Here is a 20,627-nt window from a genome sequence, read left to right as displayed (position 1 = left end):
CGTTTTCTCAGAAGTAGACTATCTTCTTCGACCACCTCTCTTCCCAAGCATTGCATTTATAATGCTTGGCTCCAAAAAATGTCCACCAGGGAAAAGCGCTGGGGTCCCAAGTGGAACACTCGGTCGTGGCACGACGAAAACTTTGCCGAGCATTGTGTGTCATACATACATTACAACTATTGCATTTAAATTTCTGAGTGATATTCTCGTTATTAATAAAATACATGCTTCGAACAGATGATCTATTGAATGGATAACTAAAAAAAGTGAATAAGATCAGGCAGAACAAATAAGGCTATATTCACTTGTGTATAATATTCTCTGCACAATCGTAAGCAGTACCAAAAATATTTTGAAAGGAGTTTAATTTTAATTGTTGAAAATAACTAATCCAAGCCATGTTTCGCGAACGTATACAATTTACTACGTTTAATACAAGCTCCGCGAGTATATCGTAAATAGTACTAACTATATTCAATAGCACAATGCCTATGTAGATTGTTATTATGTGGTTTAATATATACTAATATGTTTACGTTGTTTAAGTATTATAGCCCGTGGTTACGTCTAAATGTAATTTGTATGGAATTTGAATCATAATTTAGTACGGAAACAGAATATTCTCTTAGTGTAATTTATGATTTATACCTTTAATAATAGCCGTGTGAACAGTCTGTTGAATTTTACTCCTACATACAATATCTATCTAAATTTGGGTTGGTTTAGTACGTCAAATTGATTTTATATATTAAGAATAAGTACACTTACTTATATTCCACTGAATAGTATGTGGTCATCACCGCTGAGATTGTTACTGGAAGAAATCATTTCTTATATCGTCAATGTACCGCCGTGGATACTACACAGTTGTTTAGTAGATTTAATGACACTGGCTTATTCGATCTCCAAACCCGAACACAACAATGGTAAGTATCGTTTAGAGGTAAAATATGTGATTAGTTGATACCTACCCATATTCAGCAGTGCTTGCACAAAGGTAGAAACTCTACCACTAAATAGATATATTCCATAGATTTTAATTGATTCAAGTGGTAGGTTGTTATTCCATTACATTCTTCAAAATAAAAAAGCCTAGTGTCAACCATATAATAACTGATTTACTATAGGTTGGATTGCTCTAGGAAATATTTCATTAAAATAACAAACAATTTATATTATTACGTAAATCTGATAAAAATCCAATGACGATAGGAGTATGTCGCAAATTGAAATGTCAGGGCTATTAATGAAGTTCCCGCAAGCCTAAGAGACAATTTGTCTCTTTTAGTAATACGAATGTCAATCTAAGATTCAGGTGTTCCCTTGGATTATGTGCGTAAATGGAGTTAAACAATTTTCTTTTTAGGTTCAGTTTTTCTAAAAGGGATTGAGTATTTGAGAATCTAATAATAAAAAGCTAAATAGCTTGAAATTAATAACTATAAAATTATAATTTTGTACTATAACAACAGCCTGTAAATTTTCCACTATAAGGACAAGGCCTCCTTTTCCATTGCGGAGAGGGTTAGGAACATATTCCACCATGCTGTTCCAATACCGGTTGGTGGCAGAATTTTGATGAAATTAGACACATGCAGGTTTTCCTCACGATGTTTTCATTCAAAGCCGGGCACGAGATGAAATATAAACAAAAATTAAGCACATATATATATATATATATATATATATATATATATATATATATATATATATATATATATATATATATATATATAGTGGTGTTTGCCTGGGTTTGAACCCGCAATCATCGGTTAAGATGCACGCGTTTTAACCACTGGGCCATCTCAGCTACATTCTGTACTATAATTATATTTAAATAAGCTACTTGAAATCTTTAATTAATTTATTATACATCTTCTTATAAATTTCTATACGTATTTGGGTATAGCGTTGAGGAAATCACAAAATAAATATATATGTAAAGTAAATTACTTTGTCTAGACGTTTGCAGCATAATATGTTGTGTACCCGATGAAGCCGTTCCTTAATCTTCAATTTCCCGGACAAGCCACACATAGATTAATTATCTAGTCCAGAGCTGGGCTCAACAGCTGACGCTGATCTTCAAATATAACAAACATTCACAGTATAAATTAGTTTAAGTAATTCTATTCGTTTAATGTTACATAGGAAAATAATTGATTATAAAGCTTAACTTAAAGAAATATATTTTGTAGAAACATGCAGCTTGCCGCAAGTTTTTGCATGTTTCTACAAAATATTTTTTTAAATAGGTTTTATTTAAGTGCAATGATAGTACATATGCAGTTGTTAAACTCGTCATGAGTTAGTTCTATTCAGATTGATCCACTTACATGAATTTGATATGAGATTGAGTTTAATCAGCAAATTATACAGTCCACTAAATTATTTCTAAGTTTGTGTAATGGGTAACGTAGTTCTAAATGTTTTTTTTTTCTTATTCCGGATTTTAAAGCCGAAAGAAGCCCACTCCCATTTAATTGTGCTTAATAATTCTGATCTAGCCCATCTGAGCTAATAAACTAACGAGTTTTTAATACTATTAAAATATGGCAAAGATATTGCTAATTTGAGCTTCATTTAAATTAAACCAACCAAACATAAAAAATTATCAAAGAACATTAAAATAAATTATTAAATAGTATTTTGGTTAATTTATCATTCGTCAAATTTTGTTATTTATAGAAATTTATATGGTATCTTCAATTGTTTAGTAAAATAAATCCATTATAAAGCTTTCAAACTTGCTTTTGACTTGATGGTTGAAACAAAAGGTCCTTTGATGTCTTAACGTGGTTGTTTCATTTCCCCAAATAATAGGAATGTCCGGTACAATTTACAAATTGATACAATCTTTTTACTTTTTTATTACTAAGTAAAATACGTTACATTTATAAAAAGAACCTTATGTTAAGTTTAGCTACAGTCTCCCCATCGTTATCTAAGAATAGCTAAGTAATGGACAGTGGGATATTGCATTAATTACTAGGGGACATACAATCATTATCATCATCATTTTGCTGCGAATTTTAATAGATCGAGTGATTCCAGAGGAAGGTTTTTGTATGTAATACGTGATTAATATAGTAAAAGAACACTGATCATTTGGTTTTTTTTTAAGCATAAAATAACTTTATTAACATAAGAATTAACAACATTAAATGCTTAAATATATATATACAAATATGAACTAAAACTAGTTACTGTATAAATCCTGACCGCGTGGAATGGTGGCAAGAATGCTAGCAGCATTTCCCCTTTGAATCGCAATTCCGATCCTCTGGGCAAAAAACGAACCAGCCCTCCTGTCACCAGTGGAGGCAATGAGGCGAGGTGTTATACTTTTGATGAAGCTTTTTGCACCACTACTCCAAGGGCCAAGCGTTTATTAGTTTATTATTTATTAGTTTATTTATTATTAATTATTATCATTTTATTAGTTTCTAATGTGATGTCGTAAATAAACAATTTTTGGGCTCGCATTGCTAAATCTGTCTGAAACCTACGATATAGATCAAAATAATGCACTAAAGTATTGTACACCTTAAAAAAGATCTTCAAAAAAGACTACAATGGTCTATCTATTAGGGATAACCTACAATAACTATTTTTTCCATTACCTTTTACGAGAAATAAGGGCTTATTTTCGAAGTAATTTTAAGCAATACACCATTAATCCTTATCCAATTAAGTACCTTAAATACATTGTCCATTTAAAATTATTTAATATATCCTTCACAGTATGAAATTTAAATTAATATCTTCGAAGATACTACAGTTTAAAAACGCAGGATCATAGCATTGCATTGTGTAATGACTTAAAAGCTGTAATTGTTGAAAGACATTCTGTAGTATATTAAGTATCAACATTGCACCCGTAAGAAGCCGGGATAAGTCGCTACTAAATTATAATTGGTTGCTTTTTTGTCTTATAAGGCTGCAAAAGTATACCCGTGACCACGAACGCTGTAAAGTGCTCGAAACGTCGGGATGCCAAAAATAATTAATAAACGCGATTCAAATCCGTTATAACTAGTTTTATTTCAATGTGTAATCGCGAAAATTTAAGACAACATTAAGGCTGCAAAACTTAGACAGAGCTAAACAAGGGATATTGAACTTCAATATTGACAAATGCTCAATAGTATCGCGGTGTTAGGAAATTGGCATTACTTTATTTCCACGCCTCGGAAATTCCCTAAAATTGTTGTTGTGAGGAAATAGTGTGCGAGTGCAGGTAAAATACAGCATATCCTGCAGAGTTAGCTAGTATTTCAGATTGCAATGGATACAATTTGATCGGCTTCATTTATTGGATATTCGGCCTTAAAAAAGGGGTTATTGGTAGATATATTTTGTTCTTTTTACAAAATCAATGACAAAGAAGTAGTGAGCTCAATTTAAATCTAATAACTCTCTCGAGACAGATTAAGATGTATGTCAAGACGTCTGCGAGACAATTGGGAAGAAAGTTATAGTAAAAATACTGTCAGATATCAGATGGATGAATGGTGGATTTGTTGGAAGAATTTATTGTTTTTTATGTTTTATTTTCTACGTGCAATATTTGATTTTATTTTTATTAGGACAACCAACTGTAAATACAATATCATATAAAAAATTACAATTTAAAATTATCTTGGCCAAAGTTCTACTTTCAGGTTGTCTCACCATGCAGTAACATAAAATCAATATAAATTAAACATAAGCAATCATTAGAAATAAGAAGTATAATACATTTGTTGTAACTATTATACAATAAATAATAATTAATAAAAGCAATAAGATAAACCATCAAATTAGAAATAAAAAAAGAAAATGAGAACAAATAAAATTCTTTATTATTCGATTTAACTGAGAGCGGTTATCATGACATTTGTCTTTATCTTTACTAAAATTCTGATGGTGATGTATAATAATAACAATACTAATCAGTGTGTCGATAAAAAGAAATCTTTAAAAACGTATGATTGCTATGAGCTTTGGGTCAAGGTGACCCAGTGGTTAGAAAGCGTGCATCTTTACCGATGATTGCGGGTTCAAACTCAGGCAAGCACCGCTGATTTATCTGCTTAATTCGTCTTTATAATTCATCTCGGGATCAGTGGTGAAGGAAAACATCGTGAGGAAACCTGCATGTGACAAATTTCATAGAAATTCTGCCACATGTGTATTCCACCAACCCGCATTGGACAGCGTGGTGGAATATGTTTCTTCGCCTCAAAGGGAGAGGAGGTCTTTAGCCCAGCAGTGGGAATTTACAGGCTGTTGTTGTTGTTGTTGTTGTTGAGCTTTGGGTTACTTCATGATTTATATTGTATTTATCTTCGTGTTATTTTGTGCGATTATAGCTTTCATATATTTAGGTACACCATGTTATCCTAGACAATTCAATTTTATGAAATTTCTGAAGTAGGTATCGGCTACGTTCTTGACGATTAAATCCCTTATTGCGATTAATTTTTAATATTATAAAGGCTTCATATACGCGTTAATGAAATACTTACAGAATCAAGCGAATAAATTTATATTAACTCAAGTTTAGTACGAAGAAATCCTAGAGATCTTTCGCAATAATACCGTCTACGTGACTCTTGAATAGTTCATTTATAGGTGTTCCCAAATTCAAAGGTTTTAGTTGAAACCATTTCATTCTAATCTATATTACCTAATTTAATAAATGCGAATTAGTAAACGAGCAAACTCATGTTATAAAAAGTGACGAACTACCACCACCGCCCATGGTATAAAATCGCTGGCGGGTGCGTTGTCTTTAAGGAAGGCTTTCTGTCTGTTAGGCTATCACAGTTAATACTTAACCGAATTTGATGAGAATTGCTATGAAACCATCTTCAATCCTAAGAAAGAAATTAATAACGTAAAATAGAAATAATTTAAACTTAAAGAGTAAGTGTTCCATGAGAACAATGTACTATTCAATTAAAAACAGCTTATTATAAGAGCTCCTTGAAATTACCTTAGTTGCGTTCAAGCAAAATCCTTCTTATATAATATTGGACGAGATTGTTAGATCAAGGTATGTAACCGGTAATAAATACGTCAGTTCTGCCACTGAATGTAATAACATACAATAATTTACGTCGGAATACTACACGAGTGGCGAGTTTACCCTTGTCAGAAGTTTTTCAATTAGACCACCGTGATAATGTACATTTATTTATAAACGTGATAGCGTAGAGGGTATGTACATTGGGTATTATATACCGTGTTCGAATCTGAGCAATAATGCAGAAGTTTTAGTTAACTAAAGTACCTGTACTCATCGTTATGGGAGACACTGTACGAAATAATTTTGACATTTGATATAAAACCTAAGTGAAATCTTGACTTGTGTTTTTTTTTAATATGATATATTAAGAGTAAATTTCAATAGCCAGTTTCTTTATTATGTATTCAGTATTATGAACAATAATAGTGATCGTAAGTCAAGATTCGAATTAATTCTTAATAACGATAGAATGTTAAAAGTGAAAAACAAATGAAAAGTGACAAGCTAAACAGCAGTGGCACTAGGCAGTGTAGGGAAATTAAAATGATTATAATAAGTGGAGAGGTTTTTGTTCCAGAAATGGTTTCTTTGTGAACATAATTTTCGTTAGGAAGGTCGAAAAATTATATCATAAGTATCATCAGTTTCATTTTGTTGCTATATTTAAGAATACAAAAAAGGTTTTTCTTTTATGAAAATTATTAATAAAATTGTAACTTTATTGCTACGCACACACACAATTTGTCAGTAAATTTATTTATCACGGGAAATTTGTATTAAACTTACTGTCGACTTGGAAGTTAATCTGACAAGTATAGTTGCCTAGTTTAGGTTGGCTTTGATATATGACGCATGTGTATTCGGTTTTAACAGTTATTTTGACTACATACATATATACATTTATATTTTATAAACACAGTAAAATTATCGTCATAGTTTTCAAATATATCATTAAAAATAAAGACTCATTATAATTGAATCTCGAGAAAACGTTAAATGACAAATCGTAAAATACGCGAATCCGGTAAAACTTGTGCAATTTCTGTTCAATTCAGTCATTTCATATACATAATTATGCTTGTTCGCGGAACGCTGTTCGTATTTCTTTGAAGAAGAAGAATGGTATATAAATAATAATGAGAATCAATATTTTTGGTGACTATTTGCAAAAATGGCGTCTATTATGCAGCGAAATATGGGGACGGTAAAAACTTGAAAAGGTCGACTTCCTCGTAAGTACATTAATATCAACGATCAATTTTAATTACAGGAAGACAATTTTCAAAAAACATATTTTTGAAATCGTACATGTAATTTTTTAAGCCGAGATGACTCAGTGGTTACAACTCGTACATCTTAACCGATGATTGCAGGGTCAAACCCAAGCAAGCGCCACTGATTTTTTATGCACTTAATAATTTGTGTTTATAATTCGTCTAGTGCAATCATGCAGGTGAAACAATCCAAGCAGAAACCTGCATGTGTCTTATTTCAACAAAATTCTGCCACATGTTTATCCATTTTTTTATTGCGTGTCATTATTATTTGGATGCCGTATGTCTAATATATGCTTATTGCAAGCTACCGTTTACGTAGGTTGTATTCTATAATATTCCTTTGTAGTCTTTAGTTTTCTAATACAATTTCATTTAGAAAAATATCTAGTTTATATGAATCGTCCATCCTTTACTTTTATTATATTAAAGAACCCGAAGAGAATTAAAGGGTATTCTTTTCTGAGATTAAGTTTCTTTGAGAACAATTTTTTATCAGATTCGAGCGAGGTAAAAGTCGAAAATAACTTCAGAAACTTTCTGTAACAAGTTTTGTATGAGCAAACAATGTCTTTATACGATTTTGTTTTTTTTTATCAATTTCAACTTACTTTAATAACTAATGTTACATTGCCTTAAACATAATTAATTACAACGTTATAAAATATACATATTTTTCTTTTGATCTGTAACAAAAGACACCCATATTTTTCTCTTAAGATCAATGTAAAAATATATAAATATTAACGTTTTTTTCTATAAAGATGTTCCGTTAATTTTCCTTTTAATGTTCCCGCCAACGTGGGAAGCGTATCGTGCTGAAGCAAACTCTCCTTTAAAGTCTAGAGAATCAATCATATTTTGGGATTTTCAAAGGCCCGTGTTCACAGCCCTTGGGAAGCCTTTAGAAAAATTAAAATCCGTGACATAATACCGTAAATTTTTGCCTAATAAGCAAATGTCTTTACGAACCATTGAATGAGTAAATGTTAACTAGTTAAAGGCGATTACAGCTTAAGAAACTGCTCTATAAAAATGTACGTCAACAAAATGTCTTTTAACTGGAATATAATGACATGACCAATCAATATTTATTTGTCTTTACAAACCAGAGTTTAACCTTTAACCTCCGTTTACAAATCAAAAGTTATATTCTGTCGAAGCCCGTTGTAACGTTTTCTTTATCCTTGATAACAATCCAAAAGTTCTATCATCACGGTCAATCTAGCTTATTTATTATTCAACTACAAATTCACTTTGATATTAATCAGTGCTAGAGAGAATAGGCGGTAATGAATCGAATTACGAGAGATGCTTTAAACAGCGTCAACTATTAAAACTGAAGAGTAAATTTGGTTCGGCCGGCCTTTATTTTGATTATCAATTGGAGTATTGTCACAACAGCAAAATGGCCAGCCGTACTAATTAGTGATCTCATTTTCCCCGGAATTGACTTCAAAATTTGCTTTCCTGTAATTATAAATTTACAAACAGACTGAACATTTCATTAACAACGACATGGCTCTGTTGATTGGGTCTTTTAATCAACAATTCTATGTTATATTTGAGTTACAGGTTAAAAAATAATTCTTTAATTTATCGTTACTTTAATTTATTAAATTAATTATTTAATTAATTACTAGAATTCGCTCTATATAGCCAATCAACTAATTCTAACCAATCATCAGATACTAACAGATCATAAGTATCTGATGATTGCTTATAATCAGTTGTTAATAATAGCAAAACTTCGATCATTCATCATTTATATCCCAAAGCGGTGGCAATGACAGTATGTTTTTAATTAACAGTAGTACAGTGTACTGTTGAAAATAAAAAATAAAAATTAGCTACTTCTAAAAATTGTATACTTGATAGCCATCTATCTAGGAAACAATTGCTAACTATATATTCAAATTCCAAATATTGTTATTGTTCTAAGGATGCCGTTAAAAAGGAGCCTGTATTTAAAAATACTCACACTTAACTCTACGTTAGCTACGACTTTATACGGAATTATTAACGTAACTTGTGTATCTCATCAATAGTCGCTTATTATTGCTAATATACCACATATATAATAAGGAAAATTGGTCTCGAATTAAAAAATAAATAATTAAATTTACCTTAACTTTTTTACTCTGCTATCTAATCGTTTATCGGTTACAGGAAGGGTTGAATACTTTCCGTTTGATCCCTATCCCATGATATATTATTTATTATACACAGTTGTTAAGAATAATATGCTGCATTGGGTGACGTCAATTAAAAGAAATATGTATATGCCATGTTCCAAACCTTCTCCTCAAAGGGAGAGGAGGCCTTTAGCCCAGCAGTGGGAATTTACAGGCTGTTGTTGTTGTTGTTGTTGTATGTATATGCCATATGGTTACAATAAATTAAGTAACATACAATTAGAAAGTAGTTTGGTATCCTATTTTAAATAAGTAACAACTCATTTTTTTCCAGAAACTATTGATTTGTGCTAACTGATGGCCTGACAAAGCAGTGCATATATTGCACAATGTTTCATTATAATAAATACGATTATCTTATTACTCGGTAACAATATCACAATTTTTGTATCATTTTTTTTTTATCTATAATGTAAAACATGAGAAATTAGTAGACTGGAGTGCAGTTTGCAGTCAAAATATTTAAAATCATCATATATTTGTTAAGTGTAATAAGTTTAATTTGATCAATGAGCCAAATGATGTTAAGTTAAGACCGTTGCCTTAAAGTTCATATATTAACAATTATATTGCCAATGTGACACCAACCTTAGGGAATTACAAGACCCTTTTGTAGTTACGTGATTTGACATACCCATCAATCCGGAACTCTAGTAATGTTGATAGGTACTTATCAAATAAAAGTATTTAAAAGATAAAACGCTACAAGATTTACATTCAGCTAATTAATGTTATGGGATATTATTACGGCTTTTCACTGATATACATCCTCAGGGAAATTTGGTAATTCGTACAAAATTTTACGAATCCGCTATTCATTATTGACATGCCTCTCTTGAGATTGATACGGAAATTGTTTTGGGGCTATGTTTAAATGTATATATTCATCTTTATTTCATATACCCGAAATGTAAGAACGATTTCTCATTGTACATTACTTGTGTTTAATATTTAGTAAACATTGGTAACAATGATTTTACTGGAGGAGTGTAATTTTGCATTATAACTGTTTATTTAAACACTAAATTCAACTTATTATGTTACATTATGTTACTTATTATATTGGTAATCAACTAAAGATTATTAGTTCTAAGTATTTATAATCCTAAATATTTTTTTAGTGGTAGTGGAGTCCAGACGTATAGACGGCCAGTACATTCAGAGAAACTTTACTGCACTAGTCGCCCTAGCTATGACGGCCCACGAGATGCCTATTCAGGCCTTGTTTGGAGGAATCAGTTATGAGTGGGGTGAAACATATAAGCTGGTAGAGAATTCCAATTTATGGCAATATGAATAAGAGCGTTACTTAATTTGTTCGAGTCCGGCGAAATTAGAGTCACAGTTATCGAACTGGTGACATCAGTCACCATCTGGTGACATCGCGAGTGTGAGACATGATGATATAATGTAACAAAAAAAAAGTTTTGGTCTGCCTTATATCAATAAATCTATATATATCACGTCAGCAACTTCCAAGACCTCGTGTTGCATTCTTGTCCTTAGAAAAGTGTAAAGTGTCTTCAAGACAGCCGCGGAATTGGAGCCGTGTGCCATACGGTAACAGTAGTGTCGTCGTGCTATACAATTATTTTAATTATTAACTATGTACCGACTCCGTAATTCATCTTTTCAGTTAAATGATTAACCTGTATTTCTCATATTAAGTCAATTGTTTTCTTTTTAAATAAATGTCTTAAATTTCAAATCGTGTACAAGCTCATACGTTACTACTTTGTACGTACTACAACGTGTATGTGAAAAGTTACTTAATTACGTGAACAAATTGTAGTAGGTAAGGTAATGCTTATAAATGTTTGGGCTTAAGTCGAAACTATATTACAGCTTTGTCTGGGTTTTTATTACGTAATACCTACTCTAAACTTATATACGTAAGTATAATATATTTTTTCTAGTTTTCACCCATGTGTAAGAGTGGTGTTAGTACCTTAATATGTCCCGTTTCAATCCTGAAAACATATTTACGTCATATACTGTTGATTACTCAAGAGTAACAAACTATCAAATAAATAAGCAAAATCATTTATGCTTTTCTATTTTTATTTAGGATATCCTTGAAAAACACAAAAGGGCATATTATTCGATACAAGATTTTATAGATGATAAAAAAACGTGGAGTTAATACCTGTTCACTTCCAAGCAGGGTATATTAATTTAAATAATTGTATTAACTAACATGACTTTGTATTTTTTAAATGTTGAAAAAGAGTACTACTGAGTTTCTTGCCGGTTCTTCTCGGTAGAATCTACTTTCCGAACCGGTGGAAGCTTCACTTAATTGTAAAATGACGATTCAAAAGTGCTTTTAAAAGCCTACTTGAAAAAAGTTTATTTTGATTTATGATTTAATACTTTCGTATAATATATTTTAAAAATCGGATTAGTGTAAGCGTTACCCACCGCTTTCAGTTTTATCAAATATTTATTTTTTTATTCACGATTATTCTCCACACAATCGACTTCCGTGTCTATTTTCGCATCATTAGTCGTAACATCAAAGCAAATGCAATGGTTTATGTTTGGTTTTTGTGCGGCCAAAGCAAGCCATAAAGATTCCAGTCGCTGCATTTAAGTGTTAGTAGATGGAAATATTCGTATTCAATCTGCTAAAGAGGCCGTTGCTCAATTTATTTTAGTTTATACAGAAATGCATGTTTGTGTGTGTGAGAAATATTAATACTTTTTCAAATATTTAATAGAAAAACTCTCCGGATTTAATCTGGCAAATATGTAATTTGACTTTGGTTTGATTAATAATAATGAATGTATACCGATAAGACGCCAAATATCAAAGAAATATACAATAGACGTCTGTGAGCTTGTTACACTGCCTGTGTAACAAGCTCACAGACGTCAGATTAAAGAAGTTATACTTCTAGTTGTCATACTCACACTCATACATAGTCATACTCTAGATTTGATGAAAACTGAAGTGTAAAATGAAAAATGAGAAATGAAGAAATGAAATCTTTCTAAATAGTATTTCCAATAAAGACATGAGATGACATCTTCACTTGAAACAAAGTAATTTTCAATCAATTTCATTTTAGTGAAATATTTGCTTTTAAAGCAATTCACCGGTGGTAAGGGCTTGTGCAGGCGTGCGTGGGTGGCTACCACCCACTAATCAATTAATCTGTTGCCAAATATATGTACTCTGTACTACTATGTTACAATTTGAAGTGAAAGTGGGCTCTCTTACAGTGGCTACGGTAATTAAGGCGCTTGAGACATAACATCTTAGATAACAATGAGTAATTGTTAATTACTATTTGCATAAAAGCACAAAAGTGACCAAGATACCCATTTTCTTACCTGCCTTCCAGATTTATTGTCGATTTTTTTCTTTGTATTATTAATTAAACTTCCAAATCCTTTATGATAGAAAAAATGCATATGTTTATACAAACATGAATGATTTTAATTGATGAAAGATATTCTTGTCTTACTATGAAAGTATAGAAACCCTGACAAATATTTTTAAGAGACGATTGTAAACAAAGGCGAGTGGTTTTATATTAAAAAGTATTTTGTTTTTCTTTATAATTATACTATTTAAAAATTGATGAAAGTATAATGGTATTTTTATTGCTTTAAGCATTTCAAGTGAGGAGATTGAGTTAGAACAGAATAATCAGGCGAAAGTCTTCTTTATACTTATTCTTCTCTTGAGAGTTTGGATCTTATTACAACAAGCTATCCAGGAGGAATTTTATCTATATAAACCAATTTCCAATTTTCTTCCTATTTATTCATCACTGTGAAGCACTAAATTTAGTATCATTAACAAAAAGTAATTCAGTGGTGCTTTCCCAGGTTTGAATCAGCAATATTCCCTTAACATTCACGTATTTCTATCCGCTGGGTCATCTCGGTATTTGAAATGTGCAGTTAAGCAAAATTTTGATTACTTAAAAGTCACTTATTTATTTAATTATCAACTTCAACACCTCACTGTGTACAATGTAACTATTAATCTTATTAAACTTCTTGTTAGTTCTACACGTAACTTTTGTCCGAGAATTCGCTGTTAAGTACATAAATTGAATTTCTCAGTCTTATAAAGTTTTGGATTTAATAGCTGAAAACATTGTGATAAAAATATTCTGAGTATATATATATATATATATATATATATTCACATTACACACACATACATTGTGTGTGTTATTCTTATCATTTCTCTTCACGAGCGCGACATTTTTACGATTGCTTTAAATAATATTTTAGGGGCGAAATGTTTATGCAAATAAGTTATCTCTTATCTATGTAAGAGAAAACATGTTACAACAATAAATGATAAATGGAAAACGAAATAAAAAGCAGATAATGCACAATTCTATTCCAATTTTATAACATATTCCGAAATGACAAAAAGGTATTAAAAACACGAAATGTATTCCAAAACGTTACTAGTTAAGTCAAATTTATTAACTCAATTCAAAAGTACGTAATACTGGTAACCAGGAAATACTGGTAATATTATTCACACCACGTCTCGCGCCGTCTCTATCGCACTATTGAAATATAGTGCTGTTGTCTCTTTCGAGGTTAGCACAATAGAGGCTTTGTCCGAGCGTCACGCGCGAAAGTGTAACCCCTCTATGATTATTTATTCACAAGCGGGGAAATATTAGACGGGACAAAATGAGTTTATACGTACAAATGTAATACATACAAACTAATATGAGTACAAAAGACAAAGGGAATTGTAAATTAGACACAGTCCCTGGACGCTAAACATGTTAGGTCGTCTTTTAGGTTTACGAATGCATTCATTTGTCGCAAACATTTTCTGTTTTACGTACACGAGCTAGTTTTATAAACTAACTTCATTTACATAAGCTTTAAAGGATAGCGTGTTAATAAGAGGTTTCGGGAAAAGTTTCTAAAATGATTATTGCATTCAAAATTGCACGTATATTTAATTTTTTGTATTAAAAGTGTCTGAAACGGTTGTTAGTTATGAGTAAGTCTGTTCAGCCTTTTTTATTTTTATAAATTAAATTGGGTGGGGAAATGGGCCACCTGATGGTAAGTGGTCACCACCACAGTTTGACATTTGCACTGTAAGAAATATAAACTATTTCTTACATCGTCATTTTGAAAAATTTAAACAATATTTTTCTCAGTCTGTAGTAACGCTGTTTATTATTATCTATATGTCAGCTTATTTAACAAGCTACCATTAGCAATCTTTCAAAGAACATACTCAATCATTTCTGTAACCTGATCCTAAAATTTAACTCCACATAAATCATTCTATAGGTATCAATCTAATTAGGAAACTGTGTATAAATTTAGCTACAGTGTAAACAGATGTCCTCAGACATCAAAGAGTTAATTATCTAAGAATAAAACAAGGGAACGACTCCCTTGGGAAACATTTGGTTTTTCATTTCTTTTTATACCCGCAGACTACAAAAAGCGTGGAATATTTGTACTTTGATAACGATAATTTGCTTTGAAATTTCGTTCGAAATGCTTAAAGTTGCGATAGCGTACAATTAATTTTCTATAAAAAAAAATGCCCATACAAATTTCATGATATTTATAATTTATTGTTCTCACGAGTTAAATATAAAAATTTTAAAGATCCTATTTTAAATATTATCTTTAAATTTTTGAATATATCTGCATGCCTTAATGATTTGTTACGATAGATCTAACTAGAATTTTTTATGAAGCTGCTGATTGAACGGTTATTAATTAAGTTGTTTTTTTATGTTTGTATGTATCTTACCCTAGAAAACCGCCAATTTTGATATTTTGATTACATTTAAATCTTTGATGTTCTTTTTTGTTAAAATGTTATGTTAATTTTAAAATTAAATAATCAGTAGCAGAAAGAGTTTTATAGTTGACAGTGTTGCTATCTTAAAGCACAAGCAAATCAGTTTTTGTAAAACTTTCCACGTTATGTTGAAGACTATCTTGATATTATTTCTAAATATGACACCGCTCTTATAGCTGAATCAACTTTATATATGATTCCTATAACTGCTTCTAAAAACTATTAATAAAAATAATAATAATTGTATTAATTTTAATTGAGTCGTAAGCCAATGTTTTGAATAAATCAATGATTTTTCCCAAAAAAATTAATATAAATCAGCTTATCAAAAATGTTGTGACGCATTCTTAAAAATAAAAACTGTAATATATTAAATTTCAGAAATGACAATTAAATATTATAGTTGTTATCTTATTTAAATAGAGTTAGGGATAGTGTAAGGTTTGCCGATATGCAATGGAGCGTAGACCCCGATAGGCCTTTGTCACAGTAAAACGAACATTTACTTAGTTGATATTTACTTTAAAATATTTAAGAGACAAAATAAAATCTTTTATTCATTCTTAAACAGAACATTCGTATTTTCTTACACAAAGGAGCTATAGATTACAGCACAGGTACCGTAATACATTTTACGGGCGAGATTACGGTACTAAATAAAACCTGTTAGGCGTTATTTTGCAACTAACTGGCGATATTTTGCAAATGTTTAGGCATTTTTATGTGATAAAGTGGAATGTATAAGATTACATAAAGTTTAGTTGAAAAAAAATCGTCTATTGAATAGGATTATAGGATAATAACGGTACATTTGTCTTAGATGAGTTTTATATTATATTGTAATACCTTCGTTTTATAAAGGAGGTTTTGCTTAAGGGAGTAATTAAAACGATACCATGTTACTTTTATATCTCTTTATAGAGTTTAAGTTAATTACGTTCATTAAGATTATACTGCAGGAATACAATTATAAATTAAAACAAGATTTAAATATAAAAGACACCAATTTGATCATATTATAGTTCATTAAATATATAGGACGATTAATAAATAAAAATAAAACTCTTAATTGATCGACATTGCTATTATTTGATATCTCAATCACGTGATATTCTTACTTTTATATTGATAACAATTAACTGTGTCGCAAAAACTTAAAGACATGTTTATTTAAGTAATACATAATCTCTATTGATGTGGTTTTCCGTTTCTAGAACAAAGGCTTCTGTGTTTATAAAACCAGAACATTCTAAAATCAGTTATAACGAGAATTAGTTTAAAATTATTTTCTATTTTGAAGATATACAAGCGATCTAACTTTTTCTATTAATGATACAATTATGATACCATATTATTACTTAATTAGTGACATGAAAACATAACTACAATACTTTACGTTAATGCTATACAAGAGAAAACTAAGCAAGAAAGCTAAGGTTATTGTAGGTCATCCCTAAGATATATATATATATAACATGTTAGTTCCCAAGGTTGGTGGCACATTGACGATCTAAGGAATAGTTAATATTTCTTACAGCGTCATTGTCTATGGGTGATGGTGACCACTTACCATCAGGTGGCCCATATGCTCGTCTGCCAACTTATATCATAAAAAAGATCACTCTAACTATTTAAGTAGGGTGTGACGCAAGCCCATCTGGGTAGGTACCACCAACTTATTAAATATTTTACCGTAAAACAACAATTCTATGTGGCAGCAACAGGCAAGCAAGGTAAATAACATTCTAGTTCGCAAAGTCGATGACGTATTAGTGATGTAAGCAAATTATTTTTTTATAGCACCAAAAACTGTAGATTTAGTATTTGTGGATTAAAAAAAATATAAATTTCATTACACTTCACTGACATATTCATCCTCCTGCCTTTATCCCAATTTTATTTGGGGTCGGCGCAGCATGTCTTCTCCTTCCATACTTCTCTGTTAGACGTCATCTCACAAGTAACATTCTTTCTAACCATCCATCAACCATCCATCAACCATTCAACCATCGTCTTTCACAATCCCTTCATCGTTTCTTTGGTCGTCCTCTACATCTATAACCATCCACATCCATGCTGAACAGTTTATTGAGTGAGTTTCTTGCCGGTTCTTCCTTATACCGTACCGGTACCTTTACTTTTAATTCGACACATTAAAATTTAAAAGCACTTTTATGAGCCTACTTTAATTAATAATATGTTCATATATTTTAAAGAAAAACTATGTCATTTATTTGAAATAATAATGTAATAAATGAAATAATCTCTTTTGGAAAACTAAATTTAATAAATGTTTCAAATGATGAATATAACAAGAGAAATCAGTTGTAATTATGCCTTTTTGTTCTTGGAATTCAAACTGCTTAAATTTAAAGCGAACTTTTTAAAGTAATTAGATATAATGTTAGTTATTTTAACCTTACCGAGGGAATTTATCATTTAAATTATCTAACTGTCTCTTCGATGCTGTAACTACGACTTTATTAATGATATCAATGAATTTGCTTAATGATTTTACTAATCAACCATGATTGGTAAAATATCGATCGGTCGATGGATCATTTATCGTATGGTTTTATTACATGTTAAAAAACCGTCATTAAACTTTCTAAATATTGGAACAATCATGTAATATTCTAATTATTATTTGTCATTAAATATATTTATTTCTTTAACAATATAAAAATTATTTTATATTTTATATGCATTTCAAAATATGTTTTTTTTTCGTACTAAACAAATATTTTAGTACTTTTATTTACAAATTGATAATTTAAAAAATAATGTTAAGTTGTCTCAAAAAGAGAAGAATAAATAAAACAGTTCTAAAATAGTCTTAAGCGACTATAAGAACAAAGGGAAACTTAATACCGTTGAACATTTTTGATGGCTGTAGTAAAATGAATCAACTTGACAGAGAGAATATTACGATACATTACCACGACGGCTTTCAACGAAAGGTGCACGGTTCAGCCTAAATCAAGGTGGCCTTTAAAATAAAATAGCCACTCACATAAGTAGCATCATTGCCGTAATGGAATCCCTCTGAAATGACGTCAACAAGCAACCCGTAACGTCTCCGAGAGTAAAAAGAAATGTTTTCACAGCTACAATGGCCCTTTAAAATCTTTACACAAAATCCTTTTATCCCGTAACTGAGACATTGACGGCATTGTGACGGAATTTTTATGCGTTTACTTTTTACGCAGTTTAAAAAATTCCTTTAAACATTGTCATTGTAGAATTTATTGCTTATAAAACTTCAAACTAATTTTAAACAAATCTTTGTTTCAGATTTCGGTGGTGAATCGAGGCGTGATCTATACCGATGTAATTGAAAACGGTTATTCAATCTCTTCAAATTTTTTTTTCATCTATTCTTAATACAAACATAGCAAAACTTTTTAATCAAAATTATTTTTGAATAGTTAGTTAGTTTTCATAACTTGAATATGGTATGTACTTCTGATGACTTATTCGTGAAACTTAACTCAAAAAATAAAGAATAAATTAAAAATGTATTAAGTTCGAGAAATGTTTCTGTAACCTAACTCTTTTTAGAAACAAGATATAAACAAAGTTGAATCAAGGACTTTGCTATAAATAGGGACAATCTAATGGTGCCTCCGAGTGTCAAGGGCATCGCTGCCAAGAGATTGGGAAGAGATGAGGTGGATCCGTGAAATCTATTTGTACCACGATTACAAAATGCTCCTGACAGTCTACGGAGCACTACTTCTCTGGAGAATTGACGGCGTCGTTGAAAGCACAAAAGGTAATAAATTCAACAACAAGTATTGTCTAAATAAGCACGCACCATCAGATCAAGTTGTAGTTAAAGAGTCAGCAATGGATATGTGGCATACTAAAATTAAATACTCTTAGAATAAACTCTTTACAAATTAATACAAACTAATATCTTATACTAATTGGATATTAAAATGCAATAACGTGCTCGTGACGGCTAAAGCCCGCAAGCTAACTCGTCCGCTTACTATCCTAATATCCCGTAGCAGCTAAATCCCTGTGTAATATTGCTTAACATATAGCGACCAGCTTAAAATTTCCTATCCGTATAATTTTGTATTGACATAATTTGTTTATATTTTAATTTTTTTTCGTAAGCCTTAAGTATCCATATCCCCATTGTTTTTTTTATTTGTATTTTTATATTACTCGTGTTAAATAGATAAATAAATCTTAGTATATTTAAAAGGAAAATAAATTTGTACTCACATCTTTCGCATGCAATATTAAGATGTGACTTTTACGTACTCGATCGCTATAAAACACCAAATTATTTTTGTAACGATTATAAATGCACAACTAAATCTTTATTAACATTGACACAATAAATGCACCTCTATTGTGGAACGCAGAACCATAACAGCCATAAACTCTGTCGAATAGTGGTTACAAATCAGAACTCTGACGGCGGTGTAAAACATTCATGTTGTAGAGACGCCACCGAGTTGTTCCCTGGAGGGCGACAAAACGTAACGAACCACTCCCCCCTTCTTTTATGTCGCAGATACATTTTTCCAACGCCAGGAAAAGGCGACTCGTTCCCGAATAGATTATTTACGTTCTCTGTTCGCGGAAAGGTATGCTGATTGCTAGTGGCGACCCCTGTCAAGCGGAAAAATTGCAATTACAATGAAGGAAATATGGGTGATACAGAATGGGATATTGCTTATGTCCCTTATCTAAGAAGATAAAATTTTGTCAATGTCAAAAATAAGAGGTCTTTTGTAGGGTAATATATCGTGGGTAAATGAGAGAAAGCGGTCTATGAGGAAAGAGAAAAGAAATCATTATGTTAACAACTTCCATCGTTGATTCTTTATTATTGATTCTCGATATCGTTACATTATATTACATGAGATAAGATATACCTTATAGTTGATAAGAGACGTGAATGTTGACAGAAAATTGTGTCTAAATATTAAGAAATACCGCAAAGTTTTTACGTGTGTTTATCATCAATCTATCAATCTAAACCAAGTTTAGATTTCGCTATCCTGGGGAAATATTTTCGATATTGAATATGATTCTAGTAAATATGTATACACCAACTCGCAGAGGTATAGCTTAGTGAAATGTACTCTAAACTTCCTACTTAAGAATAAAGGGTATTTACGTAGTCGCGGGTTTACGGGCTGATACTTTATTTTATGCTTGTGATATGTTTAATTGAAACTATTTTTTAATATAATCAACCAATAGATAATCTAAAATTTATTGTTGAAACAAATCCTGGTCAGTACAATTCAGTAAATACGTTAAAATTTTTATTGGTTCCCTACGAATACAAGAGTTGCTAGATTAAG

At 30.9% G+C, this 20,627-nt stretch overlaps 1 protein-coding gene across 2 annotated transcripts in view; it reads left to right on the top strand.

Annotated features, from left to right (window-relative positions):
* Nucleotides 1-20,627, top strand: part of LOC124534713 (lachesin-like) — an 88,192-nt gene that overhangs the window by 8,038 nt on the left and 59,527 nt on the right. Inside the window, exons 2-3 of one of the 2 annotated variants that reach the window (XM_047110699.1) lie at nt 18,592-18,627; nt 18,905-19,072. In XM_047110699.1, the coding sequence (XP_046966655.1) occupies nt 18,964-19,072 (109 nt within the window). In that variant the 5' untranslated portion in view covers nt 18,592-18,627; nt 18,905-18,963. Of the gene's footprint in view, nt 1-18,591; nt 19,073-20,627 lie in introns of both variants that reach the window. The other variant, XM_047110698.1, reaches the window with a different exon arrangement.

Source organism: Vanessa cardui, chromosome 13, assembly GCF_905220365.1.
Source record: "Vanessa cardui chromosome 13, ilVanCard2.1, whole genome shotgun sequence".
NCBI classification, from domain to species: domain Eukaryota; kingdom Metazoa; phylum Arthropoda; class Insecta; order Lepidoptera; family Nymphalidae; genus Vanessa; species Vanessa cardui.
The sequence above is the reverse complement of the archived record's forward strand: the minus strand, read 5'-3'. Positions and strand labels throughout refer to the sequence as shown.